This window comes from Centroberyx gerrardi, chromosome 12 (genome assembly GCF_048128805.1).
Source record: "Centroberyx gerrardi isolate f3 chromosome 12, fCenGer3.hap1.cur.20231027, whole genome shotgun sequence".
In the NCBI taxonomy this organism is placed as follows: Eukaryota; Metazoa; Chordata; class Actinopteri; order Beryciformes; family Berycidae; genus Centroberyx; species Centroberyx gerrardi.
Window position 1 is genome coordinate 549,327 of NC_136008.1, and position 17,409 is coordinate 566,735.

The window sequence follows — 17,409 nt, forward strand, 5'->3', positions numbered from 1 at the left end:
AATAACACATAAAATATAAAAAATTGTGTCCTTGCCAATACTAACAGTGAGAATTAAATAACAGATGACATTAAATTCCTCATGTAACTAATTTAATATTTTATAAACAGGCGACCGGTGTAGCAGCCTTGAAAACTAGAGCCCGTGTTTTAAAGAGACTCTCGTCACGTCAGACTCTACTCAAAAATCTACTTTAACAAGCAGGTTAATACTTCCTTGCTTATCGGCAGATGTTTTTCGAATTATTATAGTCTTCTGGTAAATTCGGCATGTAGATAATCCACCAAGCTGCACTTTATGTCAGTAAAATATCAACTTTTAGAATCGGTTCACCCGGTTCTCTGCCGCCCTCCACGGTGTGTTTTAATGGAAGACTGGAATATCAGAATCAGCTGTAAAAGTTGATATTTTATTGGAATATGTGTTTTGCGGGTACCGTGTGTTGCCGAATTGAAGAATGTCTGCTAATAATTCTTAAAATGTGTTAAGATATGTTCTACTAGGTATGAAGAAGGAAAGATTAAACTGACAGACTTTCTGACGCGTTTGGCGTGAGCGCATCAGGGCCAAAACTAGCCAAGTAATGAGTGTGCCTTATCAATAGGTTTTGGTAATAAATGTATTTTGATTTTTACATGATATATCTGTATTGTTAAAAGTTATGGGAACATAGGCTACACCCATAACTATATACTGAGAATTATTTTACATGAGCCAGTTCATTCTTTGATCTGTGAAACCTGCTTAAACCTTTTTTATTTGCCAAGTAAGACGTCTTCAAACTCACTGACTGCTCCTACACATGGGAATGTGACTTTGCATCACATTTTGATAAAGAACATTATATTATGTAGTGTGAGCCTGGTTTGGGCGGTAGGTGGCGCTGTAGAATAGAAGACTGAATGAAAATGTGTCAGGAGGATTCAGTGATGACACTGCAACAAATTACTACTTTTAGCATCTTTATTTCATATCAAATTTTTCAAAACAGTGACATTTGATTTGTTATAGAAACATCCATGCAGTCAAATGAACCTGTATTATAATATGGCATTACAATATATTGTCTTTTCACCTAGAGTATTACTGCGGTAAAACTGTGAATTATATATCATTGACAGCAATGTATAAAAGTCATTGGTTAAAACAAGACAGAGATTTTGGTCCATAAAGTAGTTGAAAAATTATAAGCAATATCCCCACATGTTACTCTGATACATCTGTACATCAGTGATCAGGAGAGACAGTCAGAGGAAATCTGATTCTGGACTCAGCTTTCATACCCAGAGCTTCACTTCAAAGTAAGAATTTGAAATCCTGTTTCAGTTTTACAGCCAGATATCAGAGGCACAGTCTGCAGTTTGAGTTTTACAGTCTGTAGTTTGAGTTTTACAGTCTGTAGTTTGAGTTTTACAGTCTGTAGTTTGAGTTTTACAGCCAGATATCAGACGTACAGTCTCCTCCAGGGTATCGCAGCTCGTGGGCCAACGCCGGACCGTCCGGCTCTTTACCAAAATCAACCAGGAAGTCTTCATTCAGAGAGAGACCGCCGTTCACCGAGTCCACATCTACCTGCATCATGACAGAACCCTCCCTACAGAGAGAGAGAGAGAGAGAGAGTTATTTGGATTTGAATATTTGGATTTGATTTCAGTCTTATTCAGTTCTTTATGAAGCGTCCCTGCACTGATCAGATCAGATTGGATGGAACTTTATTGATCATGTGGGGAAACAGGATTAATAAACAGAAAGGATACAGTACATAATAATATAATCCAAGTAGAAACAAAACAGATTAGTGTATTAAACATACACAACTAATACAACAGTACCTGAAGCTTCATAACATCAGACTGTCTCTCCATGCAGAGAAGACTGTCAACTGTTAACTGACCTGAGAGACCAGACTGATAGAAACCTGGTTAAGATGCCTGATTACTGCTGCTGTGTCGTAGCAGTAGTATTAGTAGTATGAGTAGTATTAGTAGTAGTATTAGTAGTAGCAGTAGTAGCAGTAATATTAGTAGTAGCAGTAGTAGCAGTAATATTAGTAGTAGTAGCAGTAGTATTAGTAGTAGTAGCAGTAGTATTAGTAGCAGTAGCAGTAGTATTAGTAGCAGTAGCAGTAGTATTAGCAGTAGTAGCAGTAGTATTAGTAGTAGCAGTAATATTAGTAGTAGTAGCAGTAGTATTAGTAGTAGCAGTAGTAGCAGTAGTAGTAGCAGTAGTATTAGTAGTAGCAGTAGTAGCAGTAGTAGTAGCAGTAGTATTAGTAGTAGCAGTAGCCTAGTAGTAGCAGTAGTAGTAGTAGTAGTAGTAGTAGTAGCAGTAGCAGCAGTAGTATTAGTAGTAGTATTAGTAATAGCAGCAGTAGTAGCAGTAGCAGTAGCAGTAGCAGTAGCAGTAGTAGCAGTAGCAGTAGTAATAGTAATATTAGTAGTAATACTGGCAGTACTTACTGGATCATGTCTGGGTAGAACTGTCGGTCCCAGCCGCTGTACAGTGAAGTTGTAACATAAAGCCTCCGACCGTCCAGACTCAACTGTAACATCTGAGGACTGCCACGGATACGCTTCCCCTGAGAGACAGACAGACAGACAGACAGACAGATGGACAGACAGACAGGTGGAGAGACAGACAGGTGGACAGACAGACAGACAGACAGACAGACAGACAGACAGACAGATGGACAGACAGACAGGTGGACAGACAGACAGACAGACAGGTGGACAGACAGACAGACAGACAGATGGACAGACAGACAGGCGGACAGACAGACAGACAGACAGATGGACAGACAGACAGGTGGACAGACAGACAGATGGACAGACAGACAGGTGGACAGACAGACAGACAGACAGGTGGACGGACAGACAGACAGACAGACAGACAGGTGGAGAGACAGACACACACTCATCATATAGAAGGGTTATCTAAAGGTTCTGTTACCTGTTCTCACACTCAGAACTAACTCGTCTGATTTGTTTTGAAACTTCTCTTCAGTCGTTTCTACATCAGTCGTGTTGCATCAGATCACAAACTTCAGACGCACCTTGATGATGCGTGGGGGGGGCTGGGGCTGGTTCTCTGGGTCTTCCAGGACTCTGATTGGACCGTCGCTAATGATACTTCCTCCCAGAAACACCTGGGACAAACGAGCACAGGTAACAGTGAGCTGTTCTGATTGGCTGCTGGACCAAAGTGTCAGCACAGTGAAGCTGACAGGCTCGCTAACAGACTGCAGAAGTTTTAATACACAGGATACTACAGGACAGTCAGACAGCTTGTATCCCAAATCTGTACAAACACTGAGAAGCACTGAAACTGTCAGTCATTATTTCTAAAGGATCTTGTGCTTTGGCTCCGCCCTCTTTTCCTTCCCATGTTCCTGTTCCTGTCCAGAGGAAGGCCTTTAGTTTAGTTGATTTCCACAAATGTAAACAATGAAATGCAGCAAAACAGATTTAAAGGAGAGACTTGTTTGCAGTAGGGTTCTTCAAGGTAAAAAACATTGTGGTAAATGGTGGTAAATATAGTTATATATATATATTTTTTTAAAGTGCCATTTCTAATACTTCATTATGATGGTCAGCAGGTCAGAACTTGGTTAACTTCAGCTGCAGGCAGAGCAAACAGGAACCAGCAGCAATAAACAGGAATGAAGATGAATAAACAGGATTGGACAGGAATGTAATTGTTGCTTTCTGCAGACCTGGCCGACCAATCGCGGGTTCCTCCTGTCGGTGATGTCATACTGTCTGATGTCACCATGCAGCCAATTACTGAAGTAGAGGAAACGGTCGTCCAGCGAGATCAGGATGTCTGTGATCAGACCTGGACAGACAGGCAGGAAACCAGTCAGTCAGTAAACCAGTGAGGCAGCCAGTCAGTCAGTCAGTCAGTCAATAAACTGCTCAGTAAGTCTGTCAGTCCATAAATCAGTCAGTTAGTACCTCAGTCAACCAGTCAGTAAATTAATAAATCAAATCACTCACACCCAGTCAGTCAGATGTTCAGTTACTCAGGCTGAACTTCCCTTGTGTCTCTTTGAATTGAAATGTCCTTTTGTTGAGCTGCGTTACCTCAACTGCCCAAAATGTGAGCTGTTCTCTTAATATATGTGTGTGTGTGTGTGTGTGTGTATGTGTATGTGTATGTGTATGTGTGTGTGTGTGTGAGACTCACTGGGCATGTCAGGCAGAACCCATCCCTCCACCTTCTTACTGGGAACCTTGATCACTCTCTCTGCTGCCCAGTCGCCTTTCTGAGGACAGAAAACACAAACTGTTCCAACCGAACCACAGCGGTCCAGGACCAGAGCGGTCCAGGACCAGAGCGGTAGCTAACCCTAACCCTAACCCTGGAGTCTAACTGGGATAGGAACCTAGAACCCCGCGGTACTGACTGGAGTCTTACTGGCATGGGAACCTAGAACCCTGCGGTACTGACTGGAGTCTCACTGGGATAGGAACCTAGAATCCCGCGGTACTGACTGGAGTCTCACTGGGATAGGAACCTAGAACCCCGTGGTACTGACTGGAGTCTTACTGGGATAGGAACCTAGAATCCCGCGGTACTGACTGGAGTCTTACTGGGATAGGAACCTAGAACCCCGTGGTACTGACTGGAGTCTCACTGGGATAGGAACCTAGAACCCCGCGGTACTGACAGGAGTCTCACTGGGATAGGAACCTAGAACCCCGCGGTACTGACTGGAGTCTCACTGGGATAGGAACCTAGAACCCTGCGGTACTGACTGGAGTCTTACTGGGATAGGAACCTAGAACCCTGCGGTACTGACTGGGGTTTTGTAGAAGCGGAAGACGGTTCCCTGCAGAGCGCAGCCCACGTATCCCTCGGTGGCGTCGGGGTCGTGGAGGAACCGGATCTCCAGGGGAATCGCACCTTCTTCCCCCAGGTGGAGCGTCTGCAGCCTCCGGTGTGTGGTCCAGTCCCACACATGCAGGGCGCTGCCGTACTGACCTGAGACCAGACGAGGACCAGAGAACCGCTGTGAGACCAGGTTTCATTTTAGAGTTTGCGTCCAAGAGTGTGACAATCGATTATTTCAAAAGAAGAAGTGGAAATGCACATCAGTATCAGCGAGGCGCTGGCTGACAGGAGCAGGATTCAGAAATGAAGCAACACATTTTATTTTCCAAAAGCAGGCTGTTGAAACCGTTGTGGTTTCGTTCCCAGGACGCTACGCAGATGTTCCATGGTGTCACTGCCATGGCGGCCATGTTGCTTCCTCTCTTGCTTGGAGGACAGAGTCTAGTCCAGCTGACTCTGATCCACAGAGACCCACTGAGGTCAGCAGCAGAATCAGCTTCAGTTCCCACATCACCAACATTACAAGCAGCCAACAGTAAAGAGGTGAAAGGTCAGAGGTCACCCAGACAACAGATGGAACAAATATTCATATGACTGTAGAATGGTCATGATGATAGAGGAGTGAAGGCACAGACAGGAGACTCAGGGAGGAACAGTCTGTCTCACCCTCCTTGACGTGGGCGGGGTTGAAGCCGTCAGCCAGAGCTTTGGGCGCGCCCCACTCGGTGCTGATCATCACGTTGTGCCGGGGCTGGTACCAGAAGTCGTAGCCGAAGGGCGCCGCGTCGCCTGGGTGCTCCCAGTTCCCGACCACCTCGAACGTCTCGCCGTCCAGCAGGACGAACCCACCTGAGGAGACACAGCATGTCTGACGGGTGGAGCCAGTCCACTTTGTCCCACCAAATATTTTGATATTCAGAGTTTAGAAAGCTGTGTGAACCTTTAATTACCAGGACATGGAAGAAATAATATTAAATCAATATAAATCGATTGAGAAAAAACTATATTGCCAATGACTGAGTGAGAGCCGGTCGAAGCATTGGCAATCAATGTCAGCTTCTTTGGCTTTGGATTGGTTCTTGACGGTGAACAAAGCGTCCATTTGCATAAAGTTTGCTGGTTTCAACTTTTGTCCCGCCCCTCTCCCTGTGTTGCATGTTTGGTTCGCACTGCAAGCTATCCCAGCATGCACTGCACAGCTAATGGCTAAATGAATGGAGGCAGAATTGGTCGCTTGGTGGATCGGGTTTTTGTGAAGCTTCACTGTGAAACTACATTTACACTGTTAGAGTCTGTTGTCCTGTACCATGTGTCAGTCTGTACTGTAGTACTGTTGGTGTGTTACAGTCTGTTGTCCTGTACCATGTGTCAGTCTGTACTGTACTACTGTTGGTGTGTTACAGTCTGTTGTCCTGTACCATGTGTCAGTCTGTACTGTACTACTGTTGGTGTGTTACAGTCTGTTGTCCTGTATTCAGAATCCTAAAACCTACACAAAGTTTTCCTCTGCATCAGAGCTGAAGTGGATCTTGTGATGTCAGTTCTCACCCTTGCCGTTGCCGGTCGGGTCGCCCATGCAGCTGATCATGATGTGTCCGCTGCCCAGGCAGTGGGTGGTGTGGGGGTTCGCCAGGCCGCACTTCCAGTACAGATCAGTGGGCTCCACCATCTGAAACACAACACAACACCTGGAGGAATCCACCTGCTTTTTGTCTCCCATGATGAAATCCAGGGAGAGACTCTGGATCGACCGGTCCGTCCGTCCGTCAAACTCTGTCCGTTGGACGCCGCTGACCAGATTGTGACGAAACTTAAGGGAATGAAGCGTCTCATCGCTCCATTCTGCCATTTTCAAAATGACACTGATTGGCCTAAAGAGGGCGCTACAAGGTTTGTTTACTTGTTGGTTGTGTCAAAACCTGGGGGAGTGATGCATCTCACTGCTGAGTTCTCACATTTCAAGATGACACTGATCGGCCCAAAGAGGAACTCCAGTTACCGCTCAGACCAGGTTTCCCAGTGCAGCCGGTCTGCTGCGGGACGGGAGCAGCTGGGTCAGTGCCTCGCTCCTCCTCCTCTCTCCAGCCTGGCAGGGATTCAAACCAGCAACCTTCCAGTAACAAGCCTGCTTCTCTACTCTGCAGGCCAAGGTACAATTACACGTTTTACATTTCAGTCTTTTATTAAAGGCTCTCAGGCGACAGAGGAAGTGGTTGGACCTGAATGTTGAAAACTAAAATATGTTTCATTGCTACAGAGTGGACCAGCAGACTGCAACATGTTTCTGATGTTGTTTATCTGGCTGTGATCCTCTGGGCTTCAGCTCCAGATCAGCAGCGTTACAAGAAGCCAACAGTGTTGAGACTGAACAGCTGTCACAGTGTTTATCAGGCTGAACTCAGTCTGAACTCTGTTCTCTCAAACGGTTCTCCACCCAAACGGTTCTCCTCCCAAACGGTCTCCTCCCAAACGGTTCTCCCCCGGTCTCGCAGTTAACCCCTCAGCTTCCCCTGTTCTACAGTCTGAACTGTCACATGTTTTTATCTGAGGAGGCTGGAGGAGATTATTTATCTCCACTTTAAACATAATCCTGGTAAGTCAGTCAGCATAGTTCAGATCTCAGTGCTCGTTCTCCTCCTTCATTCATTCTTGTCCGGTGTGAAAAACAAACTTCCACAGAGAGAGAGAGAGAGAGAGAGAGAGAGAGAGAGAGAGAGAGAGAGAGAGAGAGAGAGAGAGAGAGAGAGAGAGAGAGAGCGAGAGAGAGAGAGAGAGAATCCATCACAGCAAACATGAAGCCAAACTTTCTGTTTTCTCCTCATTTCTCAAATGTTTTTGTCTCAGCGCTGCGTCACGCTCCGCTCTGCTGCCTGGAAGTCAGTCATGGCTTTTATTACTTACTTACTAGCTTATTATTATTAGCCTTGGTACCGGGACAGCACCAGGGTTTGGGGTCAATTCATGACTGAACTCATCCATTCCAATTCTCTTAGAAGTGGAATTTCATGGAATTCAGTTCTGTGTCCTGTCGTTCAGTTCAGTTCACATCCTGTTTCCTTACAGCTGGGAGACTTTCACACTGCAGGACTGAACTGGATTCACCATGAAGTCTGAACTCTCAGTGCAGGAATGGATCCAAGCCTGCACAGCAGTTCATTTCCAGCTAGGTTTGACACCGTAAAGTTTGTGTTTTAAAAACATTAAAATATCTAATTCCACACAGCATGAACTGTGAAAGACTGGTTGAAGTGTAAACTATTCTCAGACAGAAGTCAGAGCTGCTGCTGCTCTGACTGCTTCAGGTCTCTGATGTGAGTCTGGATCCAGCACATTCTTCTGGTTGAAGTTTAACTTCCAAGTTTCTCCTTCATGTTACAGTTTATTGTTTGTGCAGCTCTTGTGTCAACTCTGCCGAGGTCAACGCTGGCTTTATCACCATGACAACTCAACCCCAGATGACCCTTTGACCTCTGAGGAGGGGGCGTGTCCTGACTGGACGGGGCCAGACACAATACACACTAATGCAAATCTAATGCTGCGAAAACTACAAACTAGTGAGTGAATCTTCTTGGTTGTAATGTTTAAAAATGGTCTATAATGTAAAGAATATAAATTAATAAGATAATAAATAGATTTATAATGTAATGTATATTTTATATTTAACTTACAATGTAACCATATGTAAACATATTGTATTCTAAGGTAATAAATACAATGAAAATAAAATTTAAAAAATATAAAAAGAGTGATTTGATCCTATCTGGTGTTTTATATCTCAAATCATCTGATGGTTCAAACTCAGACACAATCCTGTAATTCATTGGTAAAAAAAAAAAAAATCACTGCTGCAGATTAACCAATCAGAGGTCACATAGTAACAGGAGAGCCAATCACGGCACAGCTGGGATTGGCTGTCCAGTTAATACATGACCTCTGATTAGCTAATCTGCCTACAGACTACTGTTACATGACTTCCGATTGGCTGAGCTGACTACAGGCTCTTTGGGACTCCGATACCCAGAATGCCACAGGTGCGTGAGGTTCCCGGTCTCACCTTGTGGATCTGCGGCGCGCGGGGGTTCGTCCCGACGTCGACCACGTAGACGCGGGACGAGATGAGCGACGGCAGGATCAGGCGGTTGCGTTTCTTCGTCGCGTCGCCGAAGCAGCTGCTGCAGGCGTTCCAGCCGGAGTGATGCAGCTCGTCGCCCAGGTTCGGCATCGGCAGCCGGTGGACGACCTGCGAGGGCAGAGGTCAAAGGTCAGGTCAGGTCAGGTGCTTAGGGGTTTTTAGGTTTTTACCATCTGCACAAAAATTATATGAAAATGAAAGAATACAAATCTCAGTGTTGCAAAAACAGGAAATGAAAAGCAGTAAAATCTGTAGGTGAGACAGAGAAACACAACAGACTGTGAAGACATTAAAGGAAGAAGAAAGAGGAAAAGATTAAGATGACCTGGGAGGGCAAAGGTCAAAGGTCAAGTCAAACTAGGTGTTTAGGGTTTTTAGGTTTATTTTATTTGCACAAAAAAAAGGGACAAAGAGAGAATATAATTTTGTTCATGACACGTTTTGTGTAAAAAAGAGAAAGTGCTGCAGAAAAAAAGAAAGATTTAAAAGCAGATGAGAGACAAGAGAACAGAAACATCCTGCAGGTCGGACAGAGAAACAGCAAACCACAGAAGAAGAAGGGGAAAAAAACGGAGATGTCCGGAGGAGGAGAGATCTGAAGAGAGGAAGAGACGAGAGCGTTAGCTGAAGCAGAAGAAGAAGCTCTGGTAGGAGACAGCAGGGTCTCAGGTGAGTCTACCTGGCAGAAAGTGGAGGATTGTGGGTCGACGTCGACGGTGGCCAGGTAGTCGGGCTTCTGCACGGCCGTGTTGCGGTAGATGCAGGGCAGGTAGACGATCTGCTCCCGAGGACCTTCAACACAAAGACCAGCCAGCTGAACCTCCACCTGCTGAACCTGAACCCGCTGAACCTCTACCTGCTGAACCTGAACCTCTACCTGCTGAACCTGAACCTCTACCTGCTGAACCTCTACCTGCTGAACCTGAACCTCTACCTGCTGAACCTGAACCTCTACCTGCTGAACCTGAACCTCTACCTGCTGAACCTCTACCTGCTGAACCTGAACCTCTACCTGCTGAACCTCTACCTGCTGAACCTGAACTTCTACCTGCTGAACCTGAACCTCTACCTGCTGAACCTCTACCTGTTGAACCTGAACCTCTACCTGCTGAACCTCTACCTGCTGAACCTGAACCTCTACCTGCTGAACCTGAACCTCTACCTGCTGAACCTCTACCTGTTGAACCTGAACCTCTACCTGCTGAACCTGAACCTCTACCTGCTGAACCTCTACCTGCTGAACCTGAACTTCTACCTGCTGAACCTGAACTTCTACCTGCTGAACCTCTACCTGCTGAACCTGAACCTCTACCTGCTGAACCTCTACCTGCTGAACCTGAACTTCTACCTGCTGAACCTGAACTTCTACCTGCTGAACCTGAACCTCTACCTGCTGAACCTGAACTTCTACCTGCTGAACCTGAACTTCTACCTGCTGAACCTCTACCTGCTGAACCTGAACCTCTACCTGCTGAACCTGAACCTCTACCTGCTGAACCTCTACCTGCTGAACCTGAACTTCTACCTGCTGAACCTGAACTTCTACCTGCTGAACCTGAACCTCTACCTGCTGAACCTGAACTTCTACCTGCTGAACCTGAACCTCTACCTGCTGAACCTCTACCTGCTGAACCTGAACTTCTACCTGCTGAACCTGAACCCGCTGAACCTCCACCTGCTGAACCTGAACCCGCTGAACCTCCACCTGCTGAACCTGAACCTCTACCTGCTGAACCTGAACCTCTACCTGCTGAACCTCTACCTGCTGAACCTGAACTTCTACCTGCTGAACCTGAACTTCTACCTGCTGAACCTGAACCTGCTGAACCTGAACCTCTACCTGCTGAACCTCTACCTGCTGAACCTCCTGAACCTCTACCTGCTGAACCTGAACCTCTACCTGCTGAACCTGAACCTGAACCCGCTGAACCTCTACCTGCTGAACCTGAACTTCTACCTGCTGAACCTGAACTTCTACCTGCTGAACCTCTACCTGCTGAACCTGAACCTCTACCTCCTGAACCTCTACCTGCTGAACCTGAACCTCTACCTCCTGAACCTCTACCTGCTGAACCTGAACCTCTACCTCCTGAACCTCTACCTGCTGAACCTGAACCTCTACCTCCTGAACCTCTACCCGCCTCCTCAGCTCAGTGTGATGAGAATAATGAGATCGACTCCATCTCTTATGAACCTTTACTCTTAGAAAACTCATCCTGGGTTCTGCCTGAAGTCAGGACTCGTTTTGAAACCTTTAGTTGTGGTTTTAGGAAACACCCATCCTGTTTCTGACTGACGGACTTCAGGAAGCAGTTTCTCCAAAACAATGAAACTCTTCATTACTTAACTTCAGCTGGTCAGCCTGAACTCTTCACAGATATAAACTTTTCAGATATAAACTCTTCACAGATATAAACTCTTCACAGATATAAACTTTTCACAGATATAAACGTTTCAGATATAAACTCTTCACAGATATAAACTCAGTCCAGTTGTGTATTTCAGCCTCCAGAGTCCAACTGTGAACTCCAACAGAGAAAAGAGGTGAAAGGTGAAAAGTCGGCATCAGATCTTTTCCCGTTCCATCTGTTTCTGTTCTGTTCTGTTCAGAGATACAGTGGGGAACCAGGGGGACCAGGGGGACCAGGGGGACCAGGGGGACCAGGGGGACCAGGGGGACCAGGGGGGAACCAGGGGGGAACCAGACTCTCTTCACTCATTTAAACTAAAAATTTAAACTAATTTTATAAACTTTAATAGATGTTGGTCTAACATGTACTTGTTGTATTGTACTCATGTCTCTGTCAGGCTCCAGCAGGCTGGTTCAGATCAGCAGCTGCTGCCGTCTGAAACATCTGCTGCACATTTCCTACTGTGATCACTCACCACAGACCTTTAGCTGGAGTTTTCAGGCTCAGATTAAAGTTTTAATAGAGTTGTATATTCTTTATTCTAGCTTCTGGTATCTGACACCTCGACGACTGCTAGTCTCTACATTTAGAGAAAGTGGACAGGTGCATCATGGGAGGTTGCTCACCCTTCATGGCGTCCAGAGGGCTGCGGTAGCCTGGTCCACATCCTGAACAGCCAGCTGAGGAGACACAGGGGTCAGAGGTCAGGGGTCAGAGGCTGTAGTGGTGTAACACCTGCTGGTTTTCATTCTAACCCACTAATCAGGAACTGGATTACACCTGGTCCGTATGATTAACTGCAACTAACAAGCTGGTAGGATAGAAAACCAGCAGACTCTGGTCCTGAAGACCAGGATGGAAACCGCTGCTGTGGATCACAGCACATCTGATCTGATCCAGTCCTGTAACACTTCACTACCTTTTCAACTCAGAAACCAACAAAATAAATCAATGTCTACTAACAACCACACATTTTATTTCCCCTTTCTACACTGTTTCACCAAATCACTATTAGAAGACAAGACCAGAAGAGACAAAACAAGATAATATAAGATGAAACTTTATTGATCCTGTGGATCAGTAAAAGACACAGCAGAGAAGAAGAGAGTTTTAATAAGAAGAGAGCAGAACAGGGTCACATAAACACAACCAACAATTACAGCAGTGGAATTAAGTAGAAATGTATGAATGAAAGTATTAAAGCTCCACATCATGTAAACAGGACTCCCTCTCCTCTGTGATGATAAAGGAGTTGGATGTGTATCTAAACATGGTGAAAGTATCAAAACTAAATCCACACAATCCATATTAGAAAAGCGAGCCTCTAAACGAGCCGTTTGGACTTCCGTAACACAAAATAAAACTCTGGAGAGCAGAATATGAACCTTTCACATCCTGAGATAAGAGAAGCCCAGCAGAGGTTCAGCAGCCGGTTTCAGTATAAAACTCAGCCAGACTTTTGCTCTAACTGAACCAGAAACTGCGTTACCCATAATCCCGCCTGAGCCTACAGCCGTCTCTCTGTCCTCTGCAGCCTGATGGAAGCTGCTGGCAGATTCACTGGCTGCAGTTTAACAACCAACAGCTTCACCGCTTATCCAGGTCAAAGGTCACGAGCGTCAGGCTTGGGATTTTGTGTTTGCTCAGTGGAGTCTGAAATTCCAGATTCCCGTCCGGCTGGAGACACACGGAGCTGCAAAACCTGACAACAGAACTAAACTCCAACTAAACTGTGGAGCTGCAGCTAAACTCTGCAGTCTAACAAAGTCCCGGCAGGACAGGCGGCACAAAGCAGGTTTCTACAGCAGCAGGTTTCTACAGCAGCAGGTTTCTGCAGCAGCAGGTTTCTACAGCAGCAGGTTTCTACAGCAGCAGGTTTCTACAGCAGCAGGTTTCTACAGCAGCAGGTTTCTACAGCAGCAGGTTTCTACAGCAGCAGGTTTCTGCAGCAGCAGGTTTCTACAGCAGCAGGTTTCTACAGCCGCAGGTTTCTACAGCCGCAGGAAACTGGTTTTCCGCAGCAGTCTCAGACACACACAGCGTTCTCACCCATGTTGCAGATCCGGTTTGGTTCCTGCAGGTTCTCCAGAGGTCAGCGGAGCTCTGGGAGTCTGGGAGCCGAGCAGGCTGATAAAGGGGGGGGGGCGGGGGGGGGGGGGGGGGCGGAGCTTACTGCTGCCAATCACCAGACACAACCAATGGGGAGGCGAGAAAACTTTCCTCACACCATCCAACTTTTTTTTTGTTTTGTTTACAGGAACAAACTGATTGAATCTGCAGCTCCTTACATAACAGGGGGAGGAGCTACAGTTTACCCACACAGTGTGTGTGTGTGTGTGTGTGTGTCAGCTGCTTATGACTCAGCAACACCGTTATGTGTTAACAGTGAAATATTGTTTGTGTTTTGGGGGTTTGCTGCTTCTCAAACCCGCTGAGGGATTTTTTTTATCCCCTGCAGGATTGTTTTTAAGTGTTGAATGACGAATCTTAATATATGCAAAATAAATCAAATCAGTCAAAATCATGCCATGAACATGCCATGAACAGACGTGATGCAACTGAAGTTGGAGGGAAAGGTCACAACAGATATGAAGAGATCCTGAGAGGAACCAGTCCAGCAGCCTGAGGCTGGTCTCAGGTCAGCATCAGACCATAAATATAATGTGAGTCAAGGTTCATCTGCTTTATTTCCTGTTCAAAGTTCAGCTGCATGTTCCTCCAGCAGGTCGCTGCCTGTCTGTCTGTCTGCCTGTCTGTCTGTCAGACCTGTCTGTCTGTCTGTCTGTCAGACCTGTCTGTCTGTCTGTCTGTCTGTCTGTCAGACCTGTCTGTCAGTCAGTCAGTCTGTCTGTCTGTCTGTCAGTGTGATTCAGCTCCACCACACATCTTGTTCCTTCATAAAAAGTAAATAATTAGTTGAAGCAGAAAATGACGATCTGATGAGCTCTGTTTCATGTTGCTGGCAGCGAATCACGTCTTCACATCTTCATATCTTCACATCTTCATATCTTCACATCTTCATATCTTCATATCTTTATATCTTCAGTCTTCAGTTATCAGATTAACCTGATGTCACTTCACTGTTTAATATTTAAACTCCCTTCATGCCTCACTGCTACATCTTCTTATATTTCATTCATTCCCCACATTTAAAACCATTTGTTACAGATCTTTTTGCTCAAGGCACATCTGTCAATTTGCAAATGCTTGTTGCTGTAAAATCACCAAAGATGAATTTATAATAACGACTAAATATCCGTTTCTCCCTCTTCTCTGCTGCCGCACAGCTGCAACGTCCTGAATGGAGGCAGAATCTAATCCACTTTATTTTACTTTAAATCAACTTCAGAGCCTCAGACCAAATGAATCTGCGTCTCCTCTCGTTCAGTTCAGGTAGAGCAGAAGATAGAGACAACAAATATATAAAACTTTAAAGGTTATATATGATGTACAGTACATGCTCATCTGTAAATAAAAAGAAATCAAATCCAATCCAAACCCAGTGAGTTATATTTAATCCAAGGTTGTGCCTCTATATATAATAGTTGTACTTCCGGCTCTCCAGCACTACAGACGCTCTCTGCTTTGCTCCCGCCTGCTTATCTATTTTTCGGCAATATTTTCCTGTTTTTCCGGCTGCATTGCACAAAAATACGAGTGGGAGTTCCTGTTAACTACAGGATTAAAGTGATAGAGGTCGTGATCACCTATTTTTAAAACTCTTTCACCATTGGGGAATACACGATGCCTCCTCACACTCTGGACTGCCATAAACTGCTACAGAAGATTTCTCTGCTAGAAACCAGAATTTTTGCTCTGGAAAATGACATGATGAGAACTTCATGACACACTTCCAATGTCTTCAGTCGGTGAGTTAAAACTGGAGCTCAGGCTCAGAGTGCTAATGAAGTGCCAGCATCGAATGATTCCATAACCTTCCCAAAACTTGGTAAACCTGAACCAGTACCAAAGAAACTAACTGAACAGACTGAGTCTGCTACCCACTGGACTACGCTGGGCGTAAAGCCCAAGAATAATCACACAAATAGACAGCAGACTAATGCAAAGAAGAGACTGCAGTCATCCCCGACACTACGGCTGGAAAATAGATCTGAACCACTATTGAATCTGTGTGAATCAGAAATGCCGACCACTATTGATCATTTGCACAAGGAAGAAGGGCGACGGACTAAGGTGCGACAGATAAAGGGTTAAAGTCAAAGGCTTGGAGGGACAGGAAGCCCGGCCCCCCGTGGAGCAGACACCTGGGCTGGACATTCTCATTGTTGGAGACGCCGCCATCAGAAACATAAGCGGTAAGATGATGAAAACATGTTGTTTTCCAAGTGCAACGGTCTGTGACATCAGTGAAAAAATCCCCCAAGTCTGTCTGACCACCCGGAAATGAATCAAATCATTGTACATGTGGGACAAATGATATTTGCAGAGAGCAGTCGGAACTGCTGAAGCTGGACTTCATTGAACTTTTTAACAGACTTGGCAAACTAGAGATTCAATCCTTTATCAGTGGGTCGTTACCAACAGCTGACAGAGGAATCAATAAGTTTAGCAGGCTACTTGGATTGAATACATGGCTGTCCAAAACCTGCAATTTAAAAGGACTGAACTTCATTGATAACTTTAACCTGTTCTGGGGGCGTAGAGACCTTTTCAGAGCAGATGGCCGCCGTCTAAACGGGTCCGGAGTGAAACTGCTAACTTGATTTCATGTTTTTAACGGAAACTTGGTTAGATGAAAATAGCAATGCTACACTTATTGAAGCATGTCCTCCAAATTACAACTTCTATCAGTCAGTTAGACGGGGCAGACGAGGGGGAATAGCCGCAATCTCCTCAGATCAGTTTAACTGTACAAAGGTTGACCTAGGAGAGTTTTCGTCTTTTGAATATCTGGCCTTTGTCCTCAAGGCTGAAGCTCCAGTACTTATTTTAACACTCTATCGGCCACCTAGGCAACTACCATTTTTTCTCCCAGAATTCTCTGAATTGGCATCACTTATTATCACCAGATATGATAGAATAATTTTGAATGGTGATCTAAACATTCACATAAATAATATGTCTGATTCGAAGGCTATGGAATTCATCAATCTACTGGACAGTTTAGAACTCACTCAACACGTCACTGAGGTTACACACCAACATGGTGACACACTCGACCTGGTCGTGATGAAGGGGTTAACGATTGACAACGTATCGGTGTCTAATGTCTCTGTTTCCGATCACTACTGTGTGTTCTTTGATGCTCATTTGATTGTAACCAGGAACATGAAAGAAATTGTTGTTCAAAAGCGGTTCCTAGATGCAACAGCAGAACTTGAGTTCTCAGAGCTTGTAAGAGAACTGGACTCATGTCATCTAAACTGCTCAGTACATGAAATGGTTGATGCTTTCAATAACAATCTGAGTAATACACTGAACAAAGTGGCCCCACTCAAGGTCAAAAAGAGGTTAAGTGGCAAAATATCACCATGGATAAATAACTCTGTCCGTGAGCTCAAGAGAACATGTAGAGCAGCAGAAAGGAAGTGGAGAAAATCTGGACTTGAGGTCCATCATAGCATTTATAAAGAATCCTTATCAGCACCAGCACCAGCACCAGCACCAGCACCAGCACCAGCCCCAGCCAGGCACCAGCACCAGCACCAGCCCCGGCACCAGCACCAGCCCGGCACCAGCACCAGCATGGCACCAGCACCAGCACCAGCACCAGCCCGGCACCAGCACCAGCCCGGCACCAGCACCAGCACCAGCACCAGCACCAGCATGGCACCAGCACCAGCCCGGCACCAGCCCAGCACCAGCACCAGCACCAGCACCAGCCCGGCACCAGCACCAGCACCAGCACCAGCACCAGCACCAGCCCGGCACCAGCACCAGCCCGGCACCAGCACCAGCACCAGCCCAGCACCAGCACCAGCACCAGCCCAGCACCAGCACCAGCACCAGCCCAGCACCAGCACCAGCACCAGCACCAGCCCAGCACCAGCACCACCAGCACCAGCACCAGCA

General features: G+C 45.8%; 1 protein-coding gene across 2 annotated transcripts; it reads right to left on the reverse strand.

Moving 5' to 3' along the window:
• Nucleotides 1-949: 949 nt before the first annotated feature.
• Nucleotides 950-13,462, reverse strand: selenbp1 (selenium binding protein 1). 2 transcript variants are annotated; one of them, XM_071923964.2, is made up of 12 exons: nucleotides 13,426-13,462; nucleotides 12,003-12,056; nucleotides 9,645-9,757; nucleotides 8,888-9,073; nucleotides 6,382-6,502; nucleotides 5,500-5,682; nucleotides 4,802-4,983; nucleotides 4,186-4,264; nucleotides 3,713-3,834; nucleotides 3,053-3,145; nucleotides 2,460-2,578; nucleotides 950-1,594 (listed from the first exon to the last, which is right to left on the reverse strand). In XM_071923964.2, exons 1-12 carry the CDS (start codon nucleotides 13,427-13,429, stop codon nucleotides 1,432-1,434), a joined length of 1,419 nt encoding a protein of 472 aa, XP_071780065.1. In that variant the 5' UTR covers nucleotides 13,430-13,462; the 3' UTR covers nucleotides 950-1,431. The 2 variants fall into 2 exon arrangements, 1 of the variants encoding a protein (XP_071780065.1); XR_013506941.1 differs by lacking the exon at nucleotides 950-1,594 and having other exon boundaries at nucleotides 2,464-2,578; nucleotides 2,950-3,145.
• Between the last annotated feature and the right edge of the window lie 3,947 nt (nucleotides 13,463-17,409).